The 23,302-nt window shown below is 39.5% G+C and overlaps 2 protein-coding genes, 1 long non-coding RNA gene and 2 pseudogenes across 3 annotated transcripts in view; 3 read left to right on the forward strand and 2 right to left on the reverse strand.

Moving 5' to 3' along the window:
* LOC104448263 overlaps positions 1-23,302 on the reverse strand; it is a 69,841-nt pseudogene that overhangs the window by 13,524 nt on the left and 33,015 nt on the right.
* Positions 2,719-4,957, reverse strand: LOC120294808 (annotated as a pseudogene).
* Positions 9,025-10,466, forward strand: LOC120294810. The gene is made up of 2 exons (XR_005552133.1): positions 9,025-9,942; positions 10,097-10,466. It is a non-coding gene; the product is annotated as an uncharacterized LOC120294810 (long non-coding RNA).
* LOC108960320 (probable disease resistance protein At4g27220) lies at positions 15,028-20,937 on the forward strand. The gene is made up of 4 exons (XM_018875465.2): positions 15,028-16,595; positions 16,885-17,058; positions 17,173-20,323; positions 20,419-20,937. The coding sequence occupies exons 1-3, from the start codon at positions 15,440-15,442 to the stop codon at positions 19,314-19,316; spliced, it is 3,474 nt and encodes a 1,157-aa protein (XP_018731010.2). The 5' UTR covers positions 15,028-15,439; the 3' UTR covers positions 19,317-20,323; positions 20,419-20,937.
* Positions 21,962-23,302, forward strand: part of LOC104448320 (mitogen-activated protein kinase kinase kinase 5-like) — a 78,431-nt gene continuing 77,090 nt past the window's right edge. The window contains 1 exon segment of the mRNA XM_039315430.1: positions 21,962-22,705. The gene's annotated coding sequence lies outside the window, so the exon portion shown is untranslated.

Below are 23,302 nucleotides of genomic sequence, written 5' to 3' on the forward strand. Positions count from 1 at the left end.
TATCTCCTTTTCAGTGTCCATTCCTGTGTTCTACTAGGCTCTAAGTCCATACAGTCTGGCTATTATATATAGTTATACAGCTGTAGTGACTTGGATTAGAACTAGAGTCATGCAGCTCTAACACTGGCTTTTTCAGAATTGTCCGCCAAGGGAAAAGATTTCCCATGATGCTGCTTTGGAAGAAAGCCTGCTGAAAGACCTTCAGCTGCTATTTTAATTACTCAAGGCATGCTATCCTGCAAACTCAAGTTGCTATATGAATGACTTTTTCTCAAGTGCCATTTTTTGTTGCCAAAAGGGGCGTTCCATTGTGTATTTTGAATGCCGTGGTATATTTTATTTTGTAATGGAAATGAGTTATCTCTAAGGACTAATTGAGGATTGTCGGTTAAAACAGAGGTGATGCTTTCTTTACCAAAAAAAAACAAAGGTGATGCTTTTGTGAAACCCTTCTGATTTCATTTTTCTTGTCAGATTAGATCCTTCTGAGCGGTTAGTTTGTCTTCATTTTTGCATATTTTATGTGTGCAATGTCTTTGAAAATCTGTTTATATCTCCATCTACACAATTATACTCGATCAGGTCAGAATGCAAGCAGCGGGTCATGGTATCATGCAATAGAAAATCACAAAGCAAGTGGTCGAAGTTGACTAGTAAACGAATTAGCCTCAAGTAATCGTGAAGCCTTTTTTATTTATGATAATATGTGTTCATGTGACCTGAAAAATGGCATTGGCTATGAGTGTCTCAGCAAAAGTGCATCTATTGCATTATGGACGGCTAAAAAGAAAAATGGACGTCAAAGACTCAATTTCGTTTAGGAGGTCTAGGAATGAAAATAGGACTGTTTTATTTTCAATGAACTATCGTTTAAATCAAGAAGTCGATGTTATCTTTCGGTCCATGTCAACGGTTCAGCAGCTAGATCGGGCGCCTGAGGAAGGAGGAAAAAAATGAAAGAAAAGAATAAGTAGAAAAAGGGTAAATATTTCTTTTATTCGAAAAAAAGAAAAAACTTGGCTGCCCACGTCCTCACTTTCACCTAGTTAAACAATCCACATCAGCAAAAATGAAGCCTCATATTATTGCCGCAAGCTGATTCTTTTAACTCCTTTCTGTTTAAATTTATTTTAGTTGAGTGTCCGAACCCAATTGTTCTCCATCGGTGCGGCAACCTTATTTACTTGAGCAAGCCCTTTAGCTTTAACTCCATTTTGTTTGAAGGTGCTTCAGATTGTGTTTATTACTTTTGTACAAGCAGCTCCGTTTGCTCCTTTACTTCAAGTCATTGGACTTCACTCCGACAAGTGTTCAACGAATGTCAAGTGACACTGTGTTGATTCTTCTTTTCTTCATGAAAAATCGTGAGGGAATTGACGATATCCGAATAGAGTGTGAGAAGGGTCCACATCCTTAAAACCTGATGAGTCCGTGATGTACCACGCAAGCTATAGAATTCTAACTCGCAACATATGAGTGGGATTGAAGCAGCACCACCATCTGTGCTGCAGACGCCAACGAGATGGCAACGCCATGTCCCGAGAATTGAGTAATGAATCACACAAGTCAAAACCGGTCTTTGTCCACTTCATGCATTATGCTAGTGGTATTTCTGAATCTCATCCGAGAAGAAGATCAGGAAGCAATAAACAATGGCAGGACAGATACAAAAACGATCGCTCTAATCGCTCTAATCTAATATTGTATAAGCGAGGGGTTTTTCCTTAAAAGAGTTCACCACAAGTTCACATGCGGTATTTTGTAAGAATAATGGCTAAAATTAACAAAAAAAAAAGTTTAAAATTTTTGTGATTGTTCCAATTCAATCTTAAATCTTTTTTTTTTTTTTGGGTCAATTAAGTCTTTAACTTTTTGTATTTATGTCAATTCTATCCAGCTAATTTTGGTTGGAAATTGTTAACATAGACGTTAGCTATTTTATATGGCATGAGCAATGTTTACATAGACAATTTTTAATCATATTTAAATATTTTTCTAATTTTCTAAATATGTTTTATTTAATTTACTTCTTTTTTTCTTTTCTTCGTGTTTTTGCCCCTTCCCTTCCTGGTTAGAGCTTTGCGCAGTTCCGCATGGATTTATTATGATTTATTGAATAAGATTTTTGTACGCTAGTGATGTAAAAATTTCTTTATAGGAGCAGGTTTTGGAAAACGATTCACATAACTTTTTAAGTTTAAAATGTAGATTTATTCTATAATTATGGATGATATTTCCACATTATAAAACTGCTCGTATGAAAGTAATGTTTGCATTGACAATGTCTATCATATAAATGCGAAAAAAGATTCTAAGAGCTATGAATTTACTAGATTTAAGAGCTCAAAATCACAGGCAAGCGAAAAGCAAAATGCCCTCCAAAGTGTCGTAAAATAGAATTAGTTTCATGCATGTGCTGTGTGCGTGTGCGAACACGCATTATTTTTCATTTCTTGTGCAATTTCATGGTGAGTTAACAATAAGGTTTAATTGGATGAAGAAATAAAACATTCGATATGATTTTCTTTTTTGCCATTATACAGAGTTTTGTACTAAGCAATCATAGAATGGACATTTTACTATTCTTTCAATAATTAAGGACTAATATTTATTCGAAACTTAGATGAAAGATATGAGAGAAGGATGAGATTGATTGCCACAATGTAGGACAGTACAGGTTGCATTTAACATGGCCATCATGCGCAATAGAGACCAACGTTCCCAGAAAATATATTTTCTATTGAATCCCACGGGGTTCACTCAATTTTGCACCGTATCAATGTACATAATTAACAACCGACCGGGGAAAAGAAAAAAGAAAAAACCATATTGATAAGGCACCACCCTATCCTAGCTACATCACCATAAGACTAATCCTGTATAGGCCAAGGCATCAGGATTCCTTACCGCCAATACCAAGGAGCCATGAGAATATTCCTCAAGGAATGTTTCTTTTCAGCGAGGCAACCCAAACTCTCCAAAGAAGTAATCCGCAGCTGGTCGGACCCCACCGGCTCATCATCATCATTCCCATGCCAGCTCCAGAATGCATGTGTTGAATTCACAACCTTGAGCTCACCGTGACCAAAGCCGGCTTCGCGGAAGACAGACTACTCTGGCCGGGGGTTCTTATCTGTGTAATGATACACAGGAGCCAAATCAGCCTTTCCCAATGCATCCATTGAAAATTCATCAACAGGATGCCCTATTGAATCCCTCATCAATAGCTTTCTTTAGAGTGAGGACATACCTATGAGCTAAACCTTTTGTTCCCTCCCATCGCCAATAGAAACGTGAACAGCACCACAAGGATCCGGTTGTCCAGAATTGACACATTTCTGTTCAGTGATGACCACTTAAAATCATGCCTCGTGCACATCAAATGACAATGAGAGCTGAAAAAGTATAGGTATAGGGTCATACAGATCGCTCATAAGCATGCACAGAACCTGCAAATACTATGTCCACCCCAGCTGCATAAAGCAATGATTCCATAGCTTGCTTCATCCCATCGCCTTCACCTTGGCAAAGGATAGTTACTGTTAATACCAAGGTACATGGAACGATACGATCAGCCATGGAGTTTTACTGCAATCAACCTTTGAAAGATCAGCCTGTAGATTAGCAGAAAATTCAAATCCATCAGACACAATAAGCACTAAATATCAGCATAAGTCCTTTGCATCAATATAAGAGAACAACGAGCGACATATGATAGCTGACAATGAACACCTTTGCCTTTGAAAACTAATATGGAGATTAATTCCCCATAGCAAGGCATTTAATTGATTCACTACCGCCTCTGTAGTATCGCAACAACTTTTGCATGGCAAAGAAAAGGGAAATGCAGAATAACCTTCAACCAGTTATATTACTCTGAGTAGTCATCATAGTCGTGTATGAGCCAAGCATGATGACATGGAAGCCTGCCACCTCAAAAGTATAGATTCAAACTCGATCCACACTCCTCATATTGCATCTTCCACCTAGCATTATAGGACTGAAATCCATCTTTAATCAGTGGAATGCTCTCCTCCTAGTGGTTTCCTTGTGTTCCCATCCAAGGCCTTGCACTTACAAGTGGCTGCACCAGCTCACCAAATGTGTCCCAGCGGTGCTGTATGCAATCAGCATAGGACAGGTCTCCAGCAAGGAGATGCACATCGTACTTGCATTGATCAACGTGGTCTAGTGTTGATTTAGTCCAGCCAGTTTGGCCCAAATCTCTTGCAACAGCGAAAGCAACCGGAAGTTCTGCAGGGGGGAGTCTTGAGCTGGAACTCAGGACCTACTCCTCCACATCTGTAGAAGTAAACAGTGTTCTCTCCAATGGCCCAATCACCGTGTGGTGTATCTTTCCAGAGCTATAAAATAGATAACTATAAGAAGTGCTCTCTCCTTGAACTGTAGAGGCATATTGACCAGGCAATGTTCCATATTCCATGTATGAAGGGGAAGATTTAGCATCAGTGACCCATGAGATGCGCCTATGTCCACCTCCAGCTAAAGAAATGTGAACCTGCAGGAGGATTTTGATAATGTCACACGACGTATCAATTTGAGATCTTGGTGAGGCAGCTGGAACTCATCTCGGAACAATAATGAAAACACCAACTATTGACGCGAACTAAGTCAACACAACAAGAGAAAAAAGATAACCAAGCTTCTCTCACTAAACAAACTCAATGGACACATGAACTGAGAAAAAAATGAGACCCACTGTCCTATGGCAGATCACTAACAGATCATTCAACACCTTGGCCTCCATAAATTGGTGATACTGCTAAAGAACAACAAAGTTCACGAGGACAGCATAGGGCGAGGAGACTGACAGTAGTCATCACACTGATAAAGATAAAGATAAAGATAGTAACTTTGGTAATCTTGGTTTGGTGCCATATGAAGTACCTAAGTTAACGTGAGATTTCCTTTTTCCCCTTTGTACTATCCATTAGTTCAGGTCCCTCCTCACATGATTCTCTGGAGACAGCAGCAAGATAGCTAACAAACAAACAGCATCCATCTGCGCTATTCTAGGAGACTGCCATCTGATGGAACTCAGTGGCCAAGATCACAAACGCGTGAGAGACTCTCTGGTGTTGTTCTTGCGACCAGAATCTCTGAAGCAGTACGCGGGGAAAATGGATGAAGAAGTCAGAAAGCACATTGAGTTGCATTGGCGGGGCAAGGAAAAAGTTGCGGTATGTCGATATGCTATAAAACTCCCACTGTTGCTTTGATCGGTTTGAGGTAAATTCAATACATATCAATTCTAAGAAACATATGGAGTATGCACTCACTCTCTCATATAACCGGTGTTCACAATTGTATGGACTCTACATGTATTGACAAGAATGAATGCATAGACTAGGAGGGGGCATAATCTGTTTGATAAACAAAAGCAGAGTAAACAACACCAATGTTTTGATTTTCCTACAGGCATTGCCCCTGATGAAAAACCTTACATTCAACATCATATGCTCTCTTCTCTTTGGTATGGAGGAAAGAGCTGAAAGAGAAATTCTTGCAAAATTTTCAAGAAATGATAGAGGGAACGTGGTCAATACCAATAAAGTTGCCGTTCACTCGCTACAGTAGGAGCCTCCGTGCAAGCTCCAGGGTCCAAGATCTGTTGAAGGAACTTGTACAAGAGAAGAAAGTGAAAGCAGCGCACTGCCACTCCTCAACAAGACTTGATCACATGCCTGCTAAGTAAGCGTGATGAAAAAAATAAACGAGTTGTGACTGACAAGGAAATTTTGCACAATATCATGCTAGTCATGGTTGCAGGACATGATACCTCATCCGTTCTTATGACTTTTATGCTGCGTCTTCTATCTAAGAACCCTGCTGTTTACAAAGCAGTTCTTCAAGGTACACATCCTCTATTGCATCTTTTTAGATTTGCTGAATCTGCATAGAGATTCCTGCAGCCCAAAAAGGAAGGAAAATAAAAGTAAATGAAGAAGAATTTGTTAATAATAATGAATCGATTTTGCTAATGGAAAATGGACGACTTGCCACATGTAAGATAAATCAATACACAAATAATTCAGAGTTCCGAAAGTCAGATATCAACTTTAATAACAAAGCTCAGAAGCATGATCCTTCCCCCTTATTGCAAGTCATAAGCCCCCTTTGCTTTTTGCAGAACAAGAGGAGATAGCAGAAAGCAAGACTTCAGGAGAACCTTTAACTTGGGAAGACCTTGCCATGATGAAGTACACATGGAGAGTAGCAATGGAAACTCTGAGGATGGTTCCACCTGTTTTTGCCGGCTTCAGGGTAGCCTTAAAGGATATTGACTATGGTGGATACCTCATTCCAAAAGGCTGGCAAGTAAGGAAGCTGATAACGTTTCCTATCTCTTCAAATGTTTGCATTATCGGCTATTTATTCTCTCTAATGATGAATGACCGACATCGTGCATTAAGGACATACATGGTAACCATTCTATTCACCTATTTTTCTATTTTGGGAACAGACTTAGAACAGAAATCTATTTAGTAATGCGATTTTATTTTTCTACTTCTAGGTGTGGAATAGAAATAGAAGTAAAAAAATTTCCTTTGAAAGTAGATTTTATTTAGAAGATAATTTTCCATGTCGCCTTTGTCATTAATGTGGAAATGTTACATCAAGTTAAGACTAGACAACTAGGTAGATTTGAAAATAAATTAAAAGTTGATGATTTTGTTTAGACAAAGCAAAATTCAGGGTAAGTTTGGGACCGGATTGATTTTTTTTCTAAGATAGAAAAAAAAGTTCGGGACAAATTTGAGATTTGACTTAAAGTTTGGATTTTTTTTAATGGAATTAGGCCCATGAAATTGCCTTCTTGGAATCCGCTTGTGTATCGTCCAATTTCAATCTGGTGAGAAACTTTTGGCCCAAAAAAAAGAAAAATCTAGCCAACACGTCGGGTTGGCCGAAGAATAATGAATCTGAATATTAGAGAAGCCAAGGGACTAGCAGTGTATGCTTCCTCTCGTCTTGGAGCCGAAACAAAAATTTATTATTATGGATTGATCTTCCCTGAATAAACCCTCATGGAGAAAACATAGAATTTTGGGCAACGCCACCTTTAATCGGACTGTGTTTAGAAAGCATTTTAAATATGATTTTCCTTTGACTTGTCTATCGAAAATGTTATGCCACATACGCTGCTTCGCCCTTTTGGATCAAAGCAACATGACCCCAATTAAACTGTTTTGACATTAAACTATTGGGTATAGAATATTTGATCTGCTTAGTAGTTTTATCATGTTCGGAAAAGTAGGCTGGGAATTTTTCTTTTCACCTTTTGTTGTAAAAATTCAACTCACCCCACTTTTAGGCAAGATGTGAAAGGACGAAGAAGAAAGAACTGCACGGTATATACCCCTCTTTTCACGCCTCAAAGTTGTGCATAGATGGAGAGAACCCTACAGTCTTGGACATCCAGTTAGCTAAACTTTGACATGTTACATGGTAGAGAAACCAGAGCTCTATGTGCGTTGAAGGACTTCTTAGTTATTGCCTAATGATCCAAATTAGGCTGGGTGCATGAGGCAGTTAAAGCACGTAATTTCGTTTGTTATGCTCTAGGATCCAATCCATTCTCTCATATGATCTAAGTATGCTGTGGAAACTTTCTTTTATCATTTCTTGGTAATTGATTGTTTTGCTGCCTCAATTTTCTTCAACCTTCTACACAGAAAATTTAAGTACTTAGCCAGTTTAGACATTCGAACATTCTATCGTATGATGGCCGTGAAATTGTGAGTCACCTTTCCATGGAATCTACACGTCCCGGCTCAATGGGCATTCATAATTTGACTCGTCAACATTTCAAAATAATTTATTCATACTCAGCTTGAGGATCGACTTAACATGTATCTAGAATATGCACATCACTGTTCAATGGACAAGTATATCCAGAAGCATCTTGGCCCCCAAAATAGAACCGGTTGTTCGCAATATTACTTGCCATATTGTGACAGGATTGGCTTAGCTGCATGTTGACAACTCCATACATGGGTAATCCCAACCCTTTGATCAAGCATCATGAGATGACTTGCATATTGGACAAGGACTATTAGACCTTCTTTGTACATAGAAAGCTGTGAAGACTCTTTGGCCTGCGCAGGGATCTAAAGGGAGCTAATTTATTTGTGGATGCATCTGGGATAGTCAAACATGTTGAATCTGGGATTGCTAAGCATGTGATTTTCCACCTCTTCACTACAAGACTACTAAGTGCATGTAGAAATTCCTTGCTGATCTGTGGTGCATTTACCGAATGTGAAGTCAAGGTGACTGAGAGATTAGGTTAGCGCAAAAAGAAAAAAAATGAAAAAAGCAGACATGCCAGCTTGTAATTCTTCAGCTATGGTCTCTCAACGTGTACTTCTCATTATTGTGGCATTTCATCTGTGTAGACTCTTATATAGATGGATGAAATGTTATTGAATAATTTTCTTCACTTTTTTTCCATCGTTTGGGGTGAAGTTACTATGCTGCTTTTTTTTTTTGGGTCAGCAAAGTTACTACGTTGCATAAGCCGTGAAAGATTTCTTGCTGAAAATAGATGCCGAAACCTTATGAGAATTTTTTCCTCTGTTACTCGTTTCTAAATAGTTCCTAAGAAGTGTAGCAGATAGAGTGCCATACGTGTGGTGAAAGGTTCTTCTGGTGTTGTTTTTACTGCTCCTCTGCCTTCCAAGAGAAGGATCGAATTTAGTCAGAGTAAGAAGAGTGGATAAGTACGATGGGACCTTCTTGTTTGTGCCTACAAACCTGTGAAAACTCGGGGCCTGCGCAGGGTTTAAAGGGAGCTAATTTATTTGTGGATGAATCTGGGATAGTCAAACTTGCTGACTTTGGGATTGCTAAACATGTGAGTTTCCACCTCTTCACTACAAGACTACAGAGTGCATGTAGAAATTCCTGGCTGATCTGTGGTGCATTTACTGGCAAATGTGATGATGTCAAGGTGACCGATAGACTAGGTTAGGCACAAAAAGGAAAGAAGAAAAAAGAGAGAGAGAGAAAACATGCAAGCTTGTTATTCTTCTTCTATGGTCTCTCAATGTGTAATTTTCATTATTTGGTCTATGGCATTTCATCTGTGCCAAAGTCTATTACAAATTGATGAAATGTTGGTGAATGATTTTCCTCACTTTTTTTCCCATCATTTTGGGTAAAGTTACTGCATAAACCGGAAAAGATTCCTTGCTATGTTTAGATGCCAAAACCTAATGAAAGTTCTTTCCTCTTCTTCTGGTTTCTAAAAAGTTTCTAAGAGGTGTAGTGGATAGAGTGCAATACCTTTGGTGCAAGGTTCTTCTTGCGTTGTTTTTGCTGCTACTCTGCCTTCCAAGAGAAGGATTGAATTTAGTCAAAGTAAGAAGTGTCTGCTTCCTAACATGGGGTAATTGAAAAGTGTACTGGTCCATAGAACGGAATTCTGGACAGAGCTAAAGCATTTGCTCTCTTTCCCAGTTCTGAAGCATTTGATCATTTTGTTGATTGCTTCATGGTCCTTTTTCTCAGTGATGAGTAAACATAAGTCAAAAGTCGTTGATTTAGTTCTTTTATCAATCTAATGTTTCTATGTCTAAAGATGTTGCAATTTTATCCAGCGTTCCATGAACACATCAAATAGTATTTGGCTTTACTAATGTCCTACCGTTTCTTAGCTAACTGAACAAGCAGCTTACCACTCTTTGAAGGCAAATCTCAAGTGGATGGCTCCAGAAGTACTTTGCTTTTGTGAACATTAATGCCACATTCTTTTTTTGTTGTGGTGGAATGATGGAATAGTGTAACCTGCGAATCATACAATCGTTGATGGCGAATGATAACGGCACAAATCTTAATCGTACTGTTGACATCTGAAGTTTGGGATGTACTATTATCGAAATGCTATCTGGGAAACCTCCTTGGAGTGAGTATGAGTGGGTAAGAACACTGCATTGCTTTTTCATTTTCTCTATTTGTCCTTGGACCAAATCTGTCACTTCTTTCTGCTGGAAGTTCAGCACTGTGCAAATTACCTTTTGGCATGTGATTCGTGTCTTTAGTTTCTGTTTAAGGGCTTAATCATTCAATGCAGGCTGCGGCTATGTTTAAGGTAATGTGAAGTGCTCCGCTAATACCTGAGATGTTATCTGTCGAGTGGAAGGATTTCCTGCAGTGCTGCTTCCATAGACAGCCTGCCGAGAGGCCTCCAGCTGCCATGCTGCTTGAGCATGCTTTCCTGCAAATTACAAGTTACAGATGACTAAATTTTTTGACGTGCCATTCCTTGTTGCAAAAGGAATGTTATATTGTAAATGCTCATATTTACTAGACCAAAAGGATTAGAAATAGGAAGCGCAGTATGGAAGCTGCTACATGAAAATAAGTCCATTAATGGGATGAAGAAAAAAGAAGACTCATATGGTCCCAAGATACATGTTTAATTATCTAAATTAATGCTTATCTATACTGATGATACTTTATTAGGGTGAAGGATGAATGCTTTCATCAGGATCTAACACAGTTTTTTTATTTAACAAATTAGCCATAAATAGAGGCATGCCAATCCCTAGTCATCCAAACACAGGCAATTTTGAAAAAATTGGAGATTTGAAAAGAAAGAAAGAACCACTCTACAATGGAGAAACATAAAGAATGAGTTAGAGTTTGCTGCATCTCTATCTCCGAAGAAGCAGAGAATAGAAGTTATGAATTGATTGAAAAGCGTAGAAATGCTGAAGAAAAATTTCCAGAGTCTTGAACCAGCAAGCGCAGAAAACCTGCAACATCCGAAAACTATGGTGTTTCTTAGAGTGAAGCCAAGTTTCCCCGATTGTTGGAAGGGCATTCCATTCCATCCACTCAAAATCTATGCAAACCAAACAAAGGTCCAATCCAACCAAACATGACATAAGGCCACGTTCAGTGTGCAGAATCAGACACCTTGAGAGTTGTTGTTCAGAGAAGTTAAGTTCCAATTGCGCAGGAACTATACTGTTCCATCATTTGCTGATAATAAGTAGAGTCATCGTCCAGAAATTGATCTTCTGGTCTTCAAATTCCGACGACTGTAGTCCATTTGTCACACTACAAGTTTTGTTGGACTTTGCATGACATATTCAGAGTTGGTTTTGCTCCCGATGGACGATTCCATTTCGCCAGATTCACATTTTTCAAAACTATATTTTGTTACCGAGTTGGTTTTGCTCCCGATGGACGATTCCATTTCGCAGATTCACATTTTTCAAAACTATATTTTGTTACCCTTTGGTTGAGTTACGATGGTGACTGAAACAAATACAAAGTGATACACATTCGGGCTCAACTCCATTGTTGAAACCAAACGAGGGGTCACATCCATTATATCTCCATCTCTGCTGTTTTCAAATTATTCTCTTCTGCTGAATACACTTGGGATAAAACATGATCCTTGGTAGGTCAGTCTTATGCTAACTGTTTTATCTCAACCACAATTTTTCGATACAGCATTTGATATGCTGTACAAATCGGCAGAATCTTATTATTTGATTGGAGTTGTATCAAAGTTGATGTGTTTTCTACATGGTAATCTTCATTCGACATTCCTAAAGGAATCAACCACCTAAAATACTAGATTAGAAACTGACAAAATACCTAAGAGCTATGAAACTCTCTTGCTTTCCCCTTATCACACACACACACCCACACCCACACACACACATACTTAAACCCACGACAATGAACGTTTTGATCACTTTTCTTCTCTTTCTTCTACCAGTTCTCTTTCTATTAAGCTGGAGAAGTGGAGAAGAAGAGAATCATCAAGAAAGCTACCTCTAGGATCATTGGGAATCCCCATAATAGGCCAAAGCATCGGCATGCTCCAAGCCATGAGGACAAACACAAGAGAAGAATGGCTTCGAGAAAGGGTGAGAAGTATGGACTAATCTCAAAGCTCACCCTCTTCAGCAAACTGACGGTGTTCATTCACGGACCAGTAGCAAACAAGTTTATATTCTATGGAGACAGCAGCATGCTTGCCAACAAGCAGCCATCATCCATCTGCGCGATTCTGGGAGACCGCAGTCTGTTTGAACTCAGTGGCCAAGATCATAGACGTGTGAGAGAGTCTCTCATGTTGTTCTTGAGACCAGAATCGCTGAAGCAGTACATGGGAAAAATAGATGAAGAAGTCAGGAAGCACATCGAGTTGCACTAGCAGGGAAAGGAAAAAGTTGTGGTATTTCGATATTCTATAGACTCTCACTGTTGCTTTGATCTGTTTGAGATACATCGAGACATATTATATCTTAAGATACACATGGTGTATGCACACAATAGTCTCGTATGACTGGGGTTCACACTTGTATTGCCTCCGCATGTATTGACTGTAAGAATGAATGCATATACTGGATTGTGCACAATCTCTTCAATAAACGGAAGAAGAGTGAATGACAATAATGTTTTGATCTTCCTATAGGCATTGCCCCTGATGAAAATCCTTACATTCAACATCGTATGGTCTCTTCTCTTTGGCATGGAGGAAGGAGCTGAAAGAGAGAAATTCTTGGAAAACTTTCAAGAAATGGGAGAGGGAATGTGGTCCATACCAGTAAACCTGCCATTCACACGCTACAATTGGAGCTTCCATGCAAGCTCCAGGGTCCAAATATGTTAAAGGAACTTGTACAAGAGAAGAAAGTGAAACTAGAGCAGCACAGTCCATCCCCTCATCAAGACTTAATCACGTGCTTGTTAAGTAAGCACAATGAAGAAAATGAACGAGTTGTGACTGACAAGGAAATTCTGCACAATATCACGCTTGTCATGATTGCTGGACATGATACATCATCTGTACTTATAACTTTTGTGCTGCGTCTTTTATATAAGAATCCTGCTGTTTATGAAGCTGTTCTTCAAGGTAAACATCCTCTAACCACGGCATCTTTTTAGATTTGTCTAATCTGCACAGAGATTCCTGCAGCCCAAAAAGAAGAAAAATTGAAACAAAATGAAGAACTTGTTCAAACCTAGTTCACTCTTGAACCATGACCCAAGCTGCGTAAGGATAATGAATGATCTCCATTTGCTGATGGATAATGGATGGCTTGATAAATATAGGGAAAATCAATGCATAAATTTGTCTGAGTTTCCAAAGCCAGATGTCAACTTAAATAACAAAGCTCAGAAGTATGTTCCTTCCCCCTTATTGCGATAATTAATAAGCTTGTTTTGCTATTGCAGAACAAGAAGAGGTAGCAAAAAGCAAGACCTTGGAAGAACCTTTAACTTGGGAAGACCTTGCCAGGATGAAGTACACATGGAGAGTAGCGATGGAAACTCTAAGGATGGTTCCGCCTGTTTTTGGTGTCTTTAGGTTGGCTTTAAGGGATATTGACTATGGTGGGTACCTCATTCCTAAAGGCTGGCAGGTAAGGATGCAAATAACTATTCCAATCTCTCCAAATGCTTGCTTGCACCATCTGCTATTTATTCTCTCTATCTGGGAAACCAGTTCGTCAACATACATTCAGTATTTGATGTGTGACCCAGGTTTTTTGGGCATCAAACATGACACGTATAGATGAGAGCATATTCCCGGAGCCATCAAAGTTTGATCTTGCTAGATTTGAAAACCAGAAGTCAGTACCACCCTATAGCTTTATTCCTTTTGGAGGAGGGCCTCGTGTATAAACAGGAAACCCTTGTTGTAATCCATTATCTGGTCACTAAGTACTCATGGAGTTATGTTCAGATTATCATTACCTTAGGGACCCCTTGTCAGTACCAACTCAAGGACTATTGCTCTGGATTGTGCCAAATATACAAGAATAAAGGACAATTCTTTCCTGGACTATCCAGGACTTTCACGGTGTCACCTTCACAGACTTAACTAAATCAAACATCCCCATGGTGACAATAAAGTCAAGACACCATAAATGCAAGAAAGAAGCCAGTGGTTTAAAAAGCTCTTCTGAAATACATAGCCAAGAGCATTCTGCCAACGCTGTATGTTTTCAACTTGCATGATGTGCATGTCGTCGGTACAAATTTGACAAATTGCTTGACTCCCCTATATCCATGCAGTCTTCCTTATCTTAGCCCCTCCAGAAACTATCAAAACTTTCTATACTACTTAAATAAATTGGGAATTGAACAAAAAAGGTTATACGTGGCCTCTCTCCTAAATTCTTCTTTTGCTTTTCCAACTTCTTTGGGTTGGTTTGAATGTAATTCTAATTTTTTTCCTTTTCTTCTTTCTTGCTTTTTTACCTAAGACAGCATAATATTCCAACTGAACAGAGCATCAACACATGGAAAGGAGATTCGATTTTATAGATAATTCATCTTATAATGAAATTGAGAGCACAATTTATGCAATTTCTCTTTTATCTTATGAAACTGTGAGATTTTTGAGATCATTACCAACTATTTTAATAGCTTAAACTATCAAATGAATGTTTGATTTAATATTTAAATGTTCTAACACTCCCCTCATGCGAAAACTGTATTTTGGCCTAAATTTAAAGATCTGAATTCAAGATCTCTTATTTTGTTACTGTATGAGATAGTGTAAGACCACCGCTAGCTATTTTAAAAACAAGTACCAAGCGAATTACTCTTGTCCTTGCCACTTCTTCACATTACAGCAACAATATTAACTAAAAGTCTTGCCCCTCCCTCTCTCCCCCTCTCTAAGTTTCATCCTTTTTTCGTCTCTTCAACTTATGGAAACTCTACAACCCAAAAAAAAAAAAACTTATGGAAACTCTACCAAACAGCTCCTTACCAACCCCCAAAAAAAAAAAAAAAAAGAGCTAAAAATTAATTGCAAGTTGGAGGATTTAATAGCACAAAATGACAAAGCAAAACCGTATCTAAATACAAGATTTGCATTTACGGGATTAGTTCTTTTTTTCTATTTATGATTTTCAGCGCCACTCACCACGTGTCATCTTTCCATGGAGGTTGAACCTGGCGGCTACTTCCTCGACGTTGGTTCGGTCCGATAATCCAAAAGGTCCTTTCCTTATAGTGCATGTAAGAAATTTTGCTCCTCCCGACGGCTGTTGACTCTGTTTTCCCATTTTATGTAACGCCCGACCTTTGATCTTTTTCGAGTACCCCCAAAGCCTGACGAATCCCTAAACTTCTGAAAACTTAAACAGATGACCTTCTTTGAATTCCTGATACTAATCCCTTTTCGAGGTCCAGATTGCCAGAGCAGCTTTGGTCCTTTCTTTTCATCTATGTTTGCTACTTTGGAATTTCCAATTTTGTCGGTTCTTCTTTATATGTGCTATTTGCCTACTCTGAGAGATCCTCAGGTGGTTCTGCTTACTGGGTGATTGGGAAAGGATTTAGTATGGCTTCTTTTTAATACATGTAGATCTTGTCTGACTTCATCCTTTTCTAGTTAGCTCGAAGTTGTCTCCACTTTTGTAGCTCAGAATAAGTGATGCCTAGAGAGGCTGATCCATTTCGGAGGCATGTGAAGGTTGTGACGAACAAGTGGAAGTGTAAGTTTTGTGGCAGGGATTTTGGTGGAAGTGCTACGAGGATCAGGGCACACTTCGCAGGGGTTCCGGGCTATGGTATTAAACTATGCGAGAGAGTTGATGAGCATGTGAGATCCGAAGCTTTGAAAGCGATGAGAGGTAAAAGTGTGGCGGATGCAATCAACAGGGGAGGCGCATCTATTGAGGTAACAGGGCGAAGAAGTGACGGTATGGGCCAAATTGTAGTCCTTGGTAGTGACCATCCTTCCAGTCACCATGATATGCAGAACTCGAATCGAAGCATCCCACAACAACCATCTTTCCATTGGCAGAACGGAATTCAACGCTTGAATGATGAACGTGGAAACGAAAAAACTTCATCTCTCCAGCAACCTTCAACCGATCCGCCGGCTTCGATTTTTCTTGATCCAAGTCAGCTACCAGAGCTTTTTGATCAGTCTATTGATCTCGAGACAAGGTATGAACAACAGAATAATAGAATGCCATCACCATTGCAAAATCATCGATCCCTTAATAACAGTGTGACAAATGGGTTGCATCAGTCAACTAGACCTGGTGTTGCTGTGCCTGGTCCCCCTCTCAGTGGCACAAGTACAATTGGCACTCCCCGACATTCCAATCAAACTCATTCTGGCTTTGATGAACAATGGAGAGATGAAAGTGCTTCACGTCCACAAATATCTTCAGCAGAGTGGATGTCTTATCTTCTTGATATGCCCTATCCTGAGGAAATGCAAATGAGTGACCTGCAGAATCGAACGGGCCCATCGTCGTCACAAAATGATCAATCCCTTCATGGAGGCACTTCAAATTGTTTGCAAGACTGCAATCAAATCCCTATTGCCGAAGTAGTTCCGCTGTCCAATGCCACAAGTCTAACCAATGCCGTCGAACATTTTAGTCAACAGCCACTTCTGCTATGTGATGAAGAATGTGAAAATGAGACTAGTTCCTTTCCCTCGCAAGCTTCAATGGACATATCTCCGCCAAGTGCATCACAGCCTTCCACTGGCCCATGCTCTTTTGAGAAACTGGTTGTGGATTCCCTATTTTCGGAGGGCGGAACTAACACAGAAGACCCATTGTCATCACTAGGTATGCCTTGAAGTGATCCTTCTCTTTTCTGCTAACTGTCTCCTTATTTAACTTCCTAATTACAGGCGTATCCTTGAATGTTTGATATGTGCACTTTCACTCATTTTTTAATGATGAATGTTATATAAGAATATCAAACAGATGTAAATGTTAGTTTCAGTGTAGATGTTTTGTGGGATTAAGTCTAGATTTTGACTCTACTTGCACTCGTGGCTTGTTTTGAAAATTCAATGGTTGATTGATCAGGATTGTTAATAATGATATTAATCTGCTTTACTTTTGCGACCAGCTTCCCGGCACCCTCCATTGCAAAGTCTTCCAGATCAACCTCTTAATCTTGAGACAATGAACACAGAGCATCACCCAAGCGCGTCATCACCATCACAGAATAACCAGCTCCTGATTACATGTTTCCCGCAAGCTCTGATGGACATAGATGCGAGCAGTCCATCATCATTGCAAGGTACATATTTATTCATCTAAATTAATCCTTATGTATCCTGATGTTACGTAATTAGGGAGAAGGATGAATGCTTACATTAGGATGTAACACGTAGAATTCTCGATTCACAATTAGGTATATACAGAGGCGTGCCAATCACGAGTCATCCAAACACTGGCAACTTTGAATATAATGGAGCTTTAAAAAGAAAGGTAGAACGACTCTACAATAGAGAAGCTGACATAAAGAATGAGTTAGAGTTTGCTGCATCTCTATCTCTGAAGAAGCAGAGAATAGAAGTTGTGAATTGGTTGACAAACGTGGAAAAGCTTAGGAAAAATTTCCAAAGTCTTGTACCAGCAAGCGCAGAAAATTTGCCACCACAACAGCATGTGGATATGTTGATGAAAGAAGCAGAAGACCTTATCATAAAAAGCAAATTTCCAGAAGGACTGTTTGAGGTGGGAGACGCCAAAGTCAATATATTATTAGAACGGAAGTTGGAGGCAGGTAAGGCATTTCAGACAAATACTAAGAAGATCTTGCGGTGCCTAAGAGAGAATCACATATCACGATTGGGCATTTACGGTATGGGCGGTGTCGGAAAAACAACCATTATGGTGCATGTGCATAATAGGCTCCTAAAGAAAGCAAACCATATTAATGTATTGTGGATTGCTGTGTCACAAGATCTCGACATACATAAGTTGCAAGGTGACATTTGGAAGGCATTAAAATTAGGTGATCTAAAAGAAGAAAATGCGATGAAACGAGCAGCAATGTTGTTCGATCAATTAAGTGATATAGGGAAGTCTGTACTTATCCTTGACGATGTATGGGAACATTTTGATCTTGATGAGGTGGGTATCCCTGTGGAAGCTGATGGACTTAAGTTGGTGTTAACAACTCGGTCCTTCGAAGTATGCCGCCAGATGCATTGCCAGAAGAAGATAAAAATCGAACCTTTGTCTCCTAATGAGGCACAAAGCCTATTTTTGAAGGAACTTGGACCTGAAGCTCTTAGTTTGGAAATTGAAGCCGTTATGAAGCTAATTGTAGAAGAATGTGCTGATCTACCACTAGGAATCATCACGATGGCAAGAACCATGAGAGGAGTAAGTGATCTGTTTGAATGGAAGGATATCTTAGAGAGATTGAAAGAATCTAACATGGGGCAAATGGACATGGAAAAGAAGGTCTTAGCAAATTTAAAATTAAGTTACAGTCGCCTGAGTAATCATGAAGTCCAACAATGTTTTTTATGCTGTGCACTTTATCCAGAAGACCGACTAATTCATAAGTTTGAGCTGATAGAATTTTTTATTGATGAAGGATTGATTGGTGGATTGGATAAGAGGGAGAAATGTTATGATAGAGGTCTTACCATACTGAACAAACTTGAAAATGTTTGCTTGTTGGAAAATGATCGGGGTATGGTCAAGATGCATGATTTGATCAGAGATATGGCTTTGTATGTCATGAGTGCGACTTCCATGGTTAAAGCGGGCAAGGGTTTGACAAGGCTTCTGAGTGAGGAATGCTGGATGGATGGTGTAGAGAAAGTTTCTTTCATGGAGAATTACATTAGGGTTATTCCAGCGAACATGTCACCAAACTGTCCTAAATTGGCATCTTTGCTATTAAATGGTAGCTTATGGGGGAATGTACTAATCCCTAACTCTTTCTTCAAGCGATTGGAGGGGTTGAAGGTTCTAAACCTGAGTGGATGTGGGATCAAAGAGCTTCCCAATTCCATCTCAGATTTGGTAAACTTAAGGGCATTGTTGTTGAGAGAGTGTCGGGAATTGTGTCGTATTCCTTATTTAGGAAAGCTGAGTTCATTGAGGAAGTTGGATGTTCATGGATGTAGATATTTGAAAGCAGTGGAGGGCTTGGAAACGTTGGTAAACTTGAGATACCTCAACTTATCCAAATCAGGTATAGAAAGATTAGTGGAAGGGAATTTGGCAGGTTTGGCAAACTTGCAATATCTAAAGATTGTGGAAGTGAAGGGAGAAGACGTGACAAAGTTATGGGCATTGGAGACTCTTGATTCTTCTTTCCAGAACATCGTTGATTTCAATAAATACATGAGATTTCTCCAACAGAGTGGCCCTCATCACTATTACCAACTTGTGGTGAATCAAGAAAAAACATTGTGGTTTGTGAGTGTATATGATGATCCAAGATTTGGGACTTCGGAGAGGAAAATGTACATTGATTGTTGCAATTATGCTATTGTCAGGGCAGGAGGGAAAGCAATGAGGATTCTATTTTGATTGCGCCAGACGTGCAGAGATTGGTGGGGAGAAAATGTGGAGGCATGATAAATTTGTCCAACATCGGCCCACTTGAAAGCCTCAAGGTGCTAATAATGGAAGAATGGGTAAACTTACAGATGCTTTCCGGAGGAGTAGATGAAGTAATCGACAATCATGACTTCCCTCTCCTATTCCCTAGTCTTAAGATGCTGACTATCGAGAGATGTCCCAAACTGAAGTATCTCTTTGGGAATCATTCTAAAGTTACGCTTCCGCATCTACGACAGATTGTGACAAAAAACTGTGAGGAATTACAAGGGATAACTGCAGCAGGAGCAATATTTACAACGCCACTCCCTGCCTTCCCTAACCTAGAAAAGATTGTGATAGAGCGCTGTGCCAACATGAAGAGCGTGGTGGAATCTGAGTTGCTGCCTCACCTTCCTAACCTGAGAGAGGTTACAGTACAGCATTGTGAGAAAATGGAGGAGATAATTGGAAGGGCTCCCCAAGCTATGCCACCAGGTGCCCTTTCTCTTCTTACGTATCTTTGGATAGAGCGATGCCCCAACATGCAGAAGCTTCTTACTCATGAATTGCTGCTCCACCTCCCTAATATCCAAGGCATTCTAGTGCATGACTGCAAAAGGATGGAGGAGATAATAGGCTGTGAAGGACAGCGGCGACAACTAGGAGATGAAGTCAGCTGCATAAACATCAGTACCACCCATTCCTCCTTGCCAAAGTTAAACTTCTTGAATCTAATTAGACTACCAGAACTGGAGGGCATATATGATGGGACGATAAATTGTGATTCCATCCAAAATATTGGATTATTGGATTGTCCGAAGCTGAAGAGGATTCCTTTGCATCTGCCCATACTAAATAACAGCTTCCCTTCTCTTAGGGAGATAGTAGTAGATGATGAGGCAAGTTGGGAGTCGCTGGAGTGGGGTCCTCCTCATGTCAAGTCTCTGCTTCGACCCTTTGTCGTTTTTTAACTCTTCAGTTAATTCCAGCATAATGTAAGTCGTCATGCTAGTCCATCTTCATCTTTTCTTTTTCCCTCCTTTCCTTTTCCAATAGAAATACTAATTAGTTACTTTGAATTCTGCGGCAGGCACATTATACTCAAGTTGAGTCTTCTCTTGGAACAAATACAATGCGGCTCTGCATATGTTGGATTCTTTTGTCTTCGTTGTGATCTCATTTTGCTTGACTTCTTCCCGATGTCCAAGGTACTTCTGTTTTCTGCCATTCATCTGCCATCACAGTCTCTGCTATGTATTTTTCAGCAATACCCTTTTACTTTTTGACCCGATTCGAACAATCATTTCCCCTTCAAAAGGCTTTTCATTTTCCATAATGCACTTTGTATTTGCTTTTGGTCATCTAATAGTGCAGACTAACAATTAAAAAAGTTTAGCACATCTCTTGTGAGGTACGTGTCTCGTGAGGTGTCTCCTACTTGATTGAATAGCTTGGATCACGACCTCTTTACTTACATGTGGAGAATTGCATACTCAGTAGCCCTTGTTGACTTACCTTATTGTAAAGTTACTATTATCAAGGTTTTGAATTCCTTAAGAATCAACACATTCCATTGCTTTTCTGTGGGAAGTGTGCGTCAATGCTTATTACCTTTGGTAATGTGCTGCGTCTTTGTTGTTCAAAAAAAAATAAAAATGTGCTGTGTCTTTAGTTTCTGTCCAAGTGTTATTATTTAATGCTGGGTGTGGCTATGTTAAAGGTAATGCTCAGTACTCTGCCAATGCCTGAAACATTATTTGTCGAGGTTGACTTCAAACTTCTCCATAGAGGGTTGTTGCTCCCAACTCCAACTTCAAATGAAGCAATTATTGCCTGCATCGGGATCATGCTCACATGTACCCTTAGATCACATAGATCCCACCTCATCTAACGGTGGATCTAAGCCACGCTCACATGATCCGTGTTCATCTAAAAAAATTTCCTTCAAATGAGGCAACAATTTCACCCATGGATCCTCACTGTAACTTTCTCTTTGCTTTCATCCACCTTCCATCCCAGCACAATCAATGTTCATCACTTTGAACTCAGCCGCCTCTAAGTTCATCAATGCCAAGCCCATTATGAGTAGGAAATAGAAGTACCAACCTTCCCTTCTTCGTGGGGGAGTTTACACGACCAAGTATGCTGTTAGATAGTGCAAGTGCATGGAATATGTATAGTTTATTGAAGAATAGATATTAAATGCATTTTTATCAATATAGGTGATATTTAGACAAAGATAAATTTATCCCGATTGTTAGAATGCCATTCCAGTCCATCGACTCAAAAACTATGCAACCAAACAGAGGTCCAAATGCAACCAAACATGACGTAAGGCCATGTTTGGTGTAAAGAAGCGGACACTAGGATGGAATTATAGTTATGGTGCAGTAAGGTAAGAATTTTGCATCATTTGGAACCGCATAGGAACTACTTACTGTTCCAGCTTTTGCCAGTAATAAGATTTCTTCACTTATTAACCTAAGGATTAGCTTTCCTTTCCTTTCTGGTTAAAAAAATCAAGACTTATGTTGGAATAATTTTCAGTGCATTTTCCTAGAATCCCACCTCCACTCCCATCACATTTTCTTTGCATTGTTCTTCTCTTGCCCTCTTTCTTGTTTTATCATGTGGGATGATGCGATTTTGCTGGATTTTCCGTTGATGGGTTTTTTTTTCCTTGGATTTTTTTAAGAAATACAAATACAATTTTTGAAACTAGATTTTGTTACTCTTCTGTTGAATTAATTTGGTGACTGAAACAAGTACAAAGTAATACACATCCGGGCTCAACTCCCGTTGTTAAAATTGGCAGAATCTAATGCTATTTGTTTTATCTCATTTGCAATCTTCAGTAAGGCACCTGGTGACATTGTATAAAGGGGCGGCATCTTTTTTCTTAGTAGGATTTGTCTCAAAATTGTTCCACTCGTTCCAGAAAGAATCTACCACCGAAAATAAAAGTTCAGGAACTGACAAAGATAGAGCTACACACACAAAAAAAAAAAAACCATGCCCGCAACAATGAACATTTTGATCTTCTCTTTCTTCTACCAGTTCTCTTTCTGTTAAGCAGGAGAAGAAGAGGATCATCAAGAAAGTTACCTCCGGGATCATTGGGAATCCTCACAATAGGCCAAAGCTCTGGCATGCTCTGAGCCATGAGGACAAACACGGGAGAAAAATGGGTCCAAGAAAGAGTGAGGAAGTATGGACCAATCTCGAAGCTCACTTTCTTCGGTAAACCAACGGTGTGCATTCACAGACAAGCAGCAAACAAGTTTGTATTCTACGAAGACAGCAGCATGCTTGCCAACAAGCAACCATCGTCCATCCGCGCGATTCTGGATCCTGCAATCTGATGGAACCAAGTGGCTGTTGACACCTAATTTTTTGCCCAAATTATTGCATATAGATTAATTAATTAAAAAAAAAAAGAAAAAAGATTAAAAAAAAAGTTAAAAAAGAAAAAAGAAAAAGGTGTGGGCAATGATCTAAATGTGACTAGCCAAGCCCAGGAGGTCAGATTGGAATTAAAATGGCAAATTGGGGCAAAAATGCAATTTCCAAAAGTTGAGGGACCAATTCGCAAATTTTGCAAAAATTTCTCCCGAGCCCTTAAATCATCATCTTAGCCCCCAATTAAGTTGAAATTGAACTTGGGTCAGGTCTAATTAATCGAATCGGGCAAAAAAGACCTAATTGCATTGAATTTGACATTTTCGGGCAAGAAAATGGCCAACTTTGAGGGACTTTCTTGCAAAATTGGGTGGAGACAATTGCAAAAAATGGTCAAGATCTTAAACTACTATACATGAGCTTGCTAATTGATCAAAAAATGCAGCCAAATTAGTGGATTAAAGCACTTAAATCAGCAGCCAAAACTCAGTCCACGAGTTGGTCTTAATTCGGAGTTGCTGAGTAAGCAATTTGGTGGCCCCACCATATCCTCCTCAGCCGCCCAATCAGCCCGA

Source organism: Eucalyptus grandis, chromosome 6 (genome assembly GCF_016545825.1).
Source record: "Eucalyptus grandis isolate ANBG69807.140 chromosome 6, ASM1654582v1, whole genome shotgun sequence".
NCBI classification, from domain to species: Eukaryota; Viridiplantae; Streptophyta; class Magnoliopsida; order Myrtales; family Myrtaceae; genus Eucalyptus; species Eucalyptus grandis.

What these genes read in the sequence shown, in the direction of transcription:
- LOC108960320 (XM_018875465.2), top strand. Translation starts at nt 15,440, where the DNA reads ATGCCTAGAGAGGCTGATCCATTTCGGAGGCATGTGAAGGTTGTGACG. An exon ending in AGACCCATTGTCATCACTAG is followed by an intron (nt 16,596 to 16,884) that starts GTATGCCTTGAA and finishes TTTTGCGACCAG; the next exon opens with CTTCCCGGCACCCTCCATTG. An exon ending in CAGTCCATCATCATTGCAAG is followed by an intron (nt 17,059 to 17,172) that starts GTACATATTTAT and finishes ATTCACAATTAG; the next exon opens with GTATATACAGAGGCGTGCCA.